This window comes from Buceros rhinoceros, unplaced genomic scaffold (assembly GCF_000710305.1).
Source record: "Buceros rhinoceros silvestris isolate BGI_N320 unplaced genomic scaffold, ASM71030v1 scaffold12415, whole genome shotgun sequence".
Lineage (NCBI taxonomy): Eukaryota > Metazoa > Chordata > Aves > Bucerotiformes > Bucerotidae > Buceros > Buceros rhinoceros.
Window position 1 is genome coordinate 62,606 of NW_010413468.1, and position 6,481 is coordinate 69,086.

Consider the following 6,481-nt stretch of genomic DNA (forward strand, 5'->3'; position numbering starts at 1 on the left):
CGTTTAATTTAATTTTGACTTTGCATAATAATGGCAAGGCCATTTATGCAATTACATTGCTTTTCTTATCCACTTTCCTTTTCAGCTGCTCTAAAGCCATCAGGTCATCAGGTGATTACAGCAGCCAAAGTGCCACCAGAGAAGAGGACCCAGGCCCAAACATGCTACACAGATACTTGTAGACAGCCCTGCTAAACCACTAATTATTTCACTTTTTATTTGGGACACTCACTGCTCTCATAAAACCTTTATTATTACCCAGATAAATCTCTGGAGGCCTCTCAGAAGGTAAGTCTGTTTGTCTAAATCAACTGAAGTAACAGCATGTTTGTGGCGCTGTTGCTTGAGAGGAGGAGAGGCTTAATAAAACGTATAATCTTCCCCTGCAATCTCGCCAGGCTTAATTGAAGTTATTGGACTCCTTAAGTACCGTGAGCATCACAGCACCAGTATCACAGTTGCCCATGACCAGTTTGACATGCTGCTGTTAATTCCCTCCTTATGAAGCATACGAAGTCATTCTGAAATTCTCCTGTGTGTTAAAAAGGGGAGGAGGTGCCCTGTATAGCACCACATGGCCCCAGGTTGTGAGCACCTCCACAGCTCACAGCAAGCTGGAACTGATGCCAAAAGACCACCTTTCCCTGTCAACCTGTTGACAAATCCAGCAGTTAAAACCCCTCTGAGTCATAAATTTTGACAAGTGCTGTTTGACACTTCTATAGACTTCATTGTGATCAGACCGAGTCATTTTGATATAATCCCTCGTGTGCAACAGGGCAATGAGGTCTTATTTAAGAGATCTCACCACCCTGCAGAAGGCCAAGTCAGGAGGATAAATTACAGCCTCTAGATCTGCACTAAAATGGTAAAAATCTGCAGGGGAAAAAGGTTTCAAACCCAACCCACTGCATCACCCCCCAGTCTTAGCATCAGGCACTGTGAAAGGGGGGGAACCGCAGGGATGAGTCTCACCTCCCAGCTTGAGCAAGCACAAATCTACCCGCTGCGTGTAGAAATGTGTCATTTATCACTTAGCCATAAGAAAAATGATCTGTCATGTCAAAGAGGCATTGGCACATGTGGATGCTCTCCGTCCGTCAGGATTTTCCTATTCCCCTTCTCCACTCCTGGAGGAGGATGCCAGCTGTGCTGTCAAATGCTCATCCCAGCTCTCAAAATAAATTCTGACCCCTTGGACTCCTTTTCAGCAAGAAAAGGTGGCAAGGCTGCTCCCTAAAAGCATCTGGAATGGAACACCAGCACTGTCAGCTCCACCAGGGAATAACTGGGCAGCACGCAGGAGTTTTTGAGCAACTTTAGGGGTTCTGGAGGAAGCGGGGCTTAAAGGAAAAGGGATGTCTGAGGTGGTTTCCCAAGGCAGGGGTGACCCGGAGGCCACACGCTGTCCGGCGCAGGACAGCCTGCATAGGAGGCTGTCAGACTTCACAAACTTTGAATCGTCTGTGGATCTTCCCTCAGGGGATCAACAGGAGACTTGGGTAAGAACATGGAGTTTTTAAGAATTTTAATTAGGTTTGTATTACTTCTTAATTGTTCCTTTCTTTAATAAAAGGACCTTATTAAAAGAAACTGCTGTGACTGCAAGATTCCTGGGCTAGGCAAATACTGCATTTCTCCCTGGGGCAGAGAGTGGGAATAATTGACTAAAACTGTAATTCCAAAAGGGAAAAAGCAGCGTTCCTGTGTTATTATCTCCACCAACATCAGCTCTGGGACTGGGCCAAACCTGGGACAGGGGTACCTTCAATATGCTGCAAGAAGGGGCCCCTTGCCCTGCAAGAAGTTGCAGCCTCGTTACAAACCCAGCTCCAGCCCCAAGCCAGGTGGGAACTCGGGGCTTCAGCAACAGCCTTGCGGAAACCACTGCTACAGTGAGCTGGGGTAAAGCAAGAGGTCTGCAAACATTGCTAAAGGGCTGTGAGAAAAGTCAGGATGGAGACAAATTAATTACTGCCTCTGCAAATCTGGGAGCCAAAATGCGAGCGCCTAAAGCAACGCCAGCCAGAGCTACCATTGCTGTCCAGAGTGGCCGGAACAAGCACCTGAGTGAATTTATGAAACTGTGGTTATTGGGAATCTATGGAAAACAGCACCTGGCCCTTAGCCCAGACTGCGAGGGGCTTAAAAACACAGCTGGAATTAACTTCCAGCAACAGCAGCAGGCCCAGGATGAGGAAAGTGTTATCCCCAGTGAGATGTGCCTTGGGTCTGGCCTCCTTTCACCATGTGCCATGGGACTGTCAGAAAATTAAAAAGACTTCCCTACAATGGAAAAGGCAGATGGAGTGCCTGGAGAAGTGCATCAAGAGGGTCCTGCACATCTCTTTGGTCTCTTTTGCATCGTCAGACGTGTCGGCTGGGTGGAGAAGGAGCTGTCAGGGTTTTCCTCATTTCACCCGTTGGGACAGCCCAGACAAGGCTCTGTGAGTGCAAGGAGCATGGCAGAGAGAAGGCGGCAAGCAGGAGGACAGCATGTCAGTGGTCACCTTTGGGTCCCCTGCTTCACAGCTGGGTCAGGTACACCCTGCAGAAGGGATCTCTCGCTGTGAGCAGCATTACGTGAGGCAAAAGGCGTTCACCTATCACGGGGCTCTCTCACCTTCTAACTGAGCACCCCAGAGCTACAAATACAAATTATTCATTGCAACTGCGCATGCTTCCAGCTACAAATTATCCCTTAAAATGTCCACCCCAGAAATATATCAAGAGTAGGGCATAGGGCCATAAGCTAATACAGCGATTCAAAGAGTCTTTCAGAGTATAGGATCCAGCTGTAAACAGATTTCACCACTCCTTTATTCCAAACCTACTTGAGCACACTGTTTTTTGACAGAGATGCTTTTTAAGATGTCCCTGAATGCAGCTGTCCCAAGACCCAGAGGCAGGGCCTTAGCTACTAACTCCTGGAACAAGACCTTTGTCCCAGCTGCCTTCTGCTCTGAGGATCTCAACATGTCCATCTCTTCCCTCTGACTGCTCAAAAACATCCATGATGGATTTTAACGACCAATTTATGTTAGTACGCAGCTGCTAGTGACTCCTCACTGCAGCGTGAGCCTCACCAGAAGACCCTTCCCTCTCTGTCCAAGCTCTCCACAACTTGGCACCATCACAGAAGTCTCACTAGTGTGTCCCCAGCCTCCCAGACAGCCTCTTTTCCAAAAAAGCTTGAAGAATATTGCTCCAAGTAATGTTCACTTTCTGTGCCATGAAACCAGCACATACCAGAGTTCTGGGCTCAGGAGCCAGCATGGGGCAGCTCCGCCACGCACATTTGGGAATGGAAATTGTTCATAATGTGAAGGGATGCAAGCAGACACGGTGACAGTTGGGAAAGTCACCATCAGATGTGACAAGACATTGAGAGGAGCAAAATGCTAAAGAGAGCTGCAACCTGGATAACTGGGACTGGGAAGAGCTGGGGAACAAATGCCTAATGCCACGGCAGCCAGAAAGGCCATCCCCTTCCCAGGCTGGGGCATGCATGCACCAGGAGACAGGGCTTGGCTGGGCAAACGCAGATGCAGGAGCTGAATGGGAGCACAGACAGCCCAAACTATTTTTAACCGGTGCAGAGGAAGCTTTTACTTTTAGTTACCAAGGGGAGACAAAGTGTCCATCAGTTGTGTGGAATTCATTCCCTCGACTGGTGGTGTTGAAGGATGTAAAACCCTCAGCCCTGGCCTGTGTGGCCAGCAGCTCTAATCCCACCCTCACAGCTGCACAGGGTCAAAGAGCGCAACAGCTGAAATGCACTTTGGATACGTACGCTGTCGGCTGTCCCAACCCACCCTGGGGGTTTCCGCTCTGTGATTTCCATTAAAGCTAACTGGCAAGATTCACTGCTGGCAGAAACGAGCACCAACCCATCAAGGATTCCCTACGTTTAGCTCAGCACAGCTAAATAAACAGAGCAGAGGTATCACAAGCAGACACTGGGAGGTGGATCTGGTGGTTCCCTAGTGTCATTTGTTCTCCTGGAGCAAAATATGTGGATTTGGCAGCAGCGGAACTTTCTCTTGCCAAATACGTTGCTTCGAGCACTGGGGAGCCCATGGGCTGGCAGGGAGGAGGTGGGGCTGGGACGGGGGCTCCCCTTTTTGCCCAGTTAGGGTTATGGCTCTGCAATCTAATTGTAAGACAATTCATTTTCTCTTAAACATCACTTCCTGCTGCTGTCTCCAAACACATATTTGAACATCACTGTTCCCTACTCCCTCCCCAAAATACCAGCAGTAAGAAAACACTCACTCACGATGCATCGCAAAGCACAGAATTGTGTCACTGGCCAGACGACCACCCAGCAGCTCAAACTTTGTATGCTGGTGGTCAACCAACTGGTGAAGGGAAAGGGCTGAACCAGCTACTGAGCTCCCTCCCTCCATCTCCCAAACAATGAGAGATGTTCCTACGGCATCTGCTGCCATAGGTAAATATTATGCCTTGGATGAATCCACAGAAGATGCAAGCAATGGCAAACAAATGTCCTGTCCAACCTGACCTAAAGAGATGCTTAAAAAGTTCTCGGCTAACAGTGGAAATCCCAGCCTCATAAAACAAGGTTGGCACTGAAACAGCTCTCCATTTGCACTTTTGCAAATGCAGCTGCACATCCAGAACATACACACACATAACTGCAGGTTGCTCCCCGCTTTCAAGGAAGTATTTATTAAAATCCTGCATTTATTACACATGTTACAGCTCCATAAAGACACTCAGAATCCACTAACAATCAGCATCACTGGGCTCGCCATACTAAAAATGCACTTTCTTAAGGGAGGATCGCCTAAAGGATGAACTACTTGTGGTTGCCTCCTTTGAGAGGAGAAAGAGGCAGTTCATTCAGCTTCCTCAGAAGCAGGCACTGGCATCGATCAGAAGAACCATGCCCTCATCACTCAGACAGAACATGCCCTCAACAGCCTGTTCTTCCTCAACTGCTACAAAGACAGCTTAGGGCGATTAGTGCAGTAGATGTTTGTGCTGTTATGTGGAGTTAGGCAAGAACAATCCCTTGCAGTCAGTCATGGTCCAGGCACTGCTCTCGCTACATCAGATGAACACACAAGCAAAAAACCAAAGCTTTGCTCCTGAACATTTTAGCTGAAATATGGGGTCTAGGAACAACCTGGGTGGAGTAGAACAGGATCACAAGCTTGTTTCCAACCTATTGCTCATGAAGCAGGTTGATAATGAGCTTTGCTCAGGTCTATGGGAAGCTAAAGAGGTAACACAGGGGTCAGCTTTGAAAACAGTTGAACACCTCCCCACCAGTGTGTTACTTTGCCAGTGAAACCACTGAAAGACCAGGAAAATCAGGGACCTGCTGCTCTGCATTCATCTACGAATATGTTTGCAAATGATATGGGAATGCCTGTGCCCACTTAGAAAAGAAACCCTGGAGGACAAATAAATCCCTTACCCGGTTGTCCTCTTGAATCTCCCAGTCACTGGAGAAGCTCAAGACATGCTGTGCCTGCGAGCAGTTAGAGAACTGGAAAAGGCTGGCAAACATCCTTCTGTTCTCCTGGGTGTCCGGGAAAATCGCCTCCTGGAAGTTGACTCCGTGCGGCAGGAGAATGTAGTTCTCATCCATTCTGAAACATAAATTGCACGAGCAGCCTGCTGTGAGGCTGAAAAGCACCTTCTCTCATGCAAAAGTCACCCATCGTGATTCAGCCTGGCTCCGAAGTGCCACCAAAGTTGCACAGACACTTTCAGCCAGCACATGGCTCTCAGCTCTCCTGGCACTTAGCCACCAAGTCAGCAATTTCCACCACAGAGGACAGGACAAGGCAGCAGCAGTAAGGACCTAACAGGTTCCTACCACCCTAAAGACATCAAGGAACCCCCAGGAATGAGGCAAATCTACATTTTGGCCCATAGTTCCTACTGAATTTGCATTGCTTTGCCCTTGATCCTGGAATTTAAGTACTCCTTCAAGCAGTCAATAAATAACTTGTGTAAAACACGTTTAAAGATATTGCCATAGACGGAGCACTAGACAGCATCAGCATTTCGTTACGCACCCAGTCTAAGGATATACCAAGTATGTCGAAACAAGCCACTGAGTACTATTTCACAAACACTCTTGGACTGAAAGGTCACAGCGATGGCTCTGTTCCCACATTGTGGTTTATTTTCTTATTTGTTCGATGACCCCAAAGTCAGGATTTGGCTGGGACTCGGGAAAGCCGAAAGCAAGCTCTGGGGTGAGTATCTGGGGATGGGTTTTAAACTCCCGGGCCAAACTTCAGCGAACGGGCACTGGCGCCTCTCCAGCGCCGTGACCGTCGCATCGTAAAAACAAAAGCGGCAGCACCCAGGAGCGACTCATCAGCAGCGACTCGTACATCTGCCGGAATACTACGTGTTTAGGGCGGGTTTTCCCCCCATGAAACTGCGAGTGGATGCGCAAAGGAGCCGGCGCTGCGGCGAGTGCGGCGGCGGGACGGAG

General features: G+C 48.5%; 1 protein-coding gene across 1 annotated transcript in view; it reads right to left on the reverse strand.

Annotated features, from left to right (window-relative positions):
- Positions 1-5,620, reverse strand: part of CCDC3 (coiled-coil domain containing 3) — a 39,733-nt gene extending 34,113 nt beyond the window's left edge. The window contains exon 1 of the mRNA XM_010136752.1: positions 5,447-5,620. Within this exon, the coding sequence (XP_010135054.1) occupies positions 5,447-5,620 (174 nt within the window). The remainder of the gene's footprint in view (positions 1-5,446) is intronic.
- Positions 5,621-6,481: the final 861 nt, after the last annotated feature.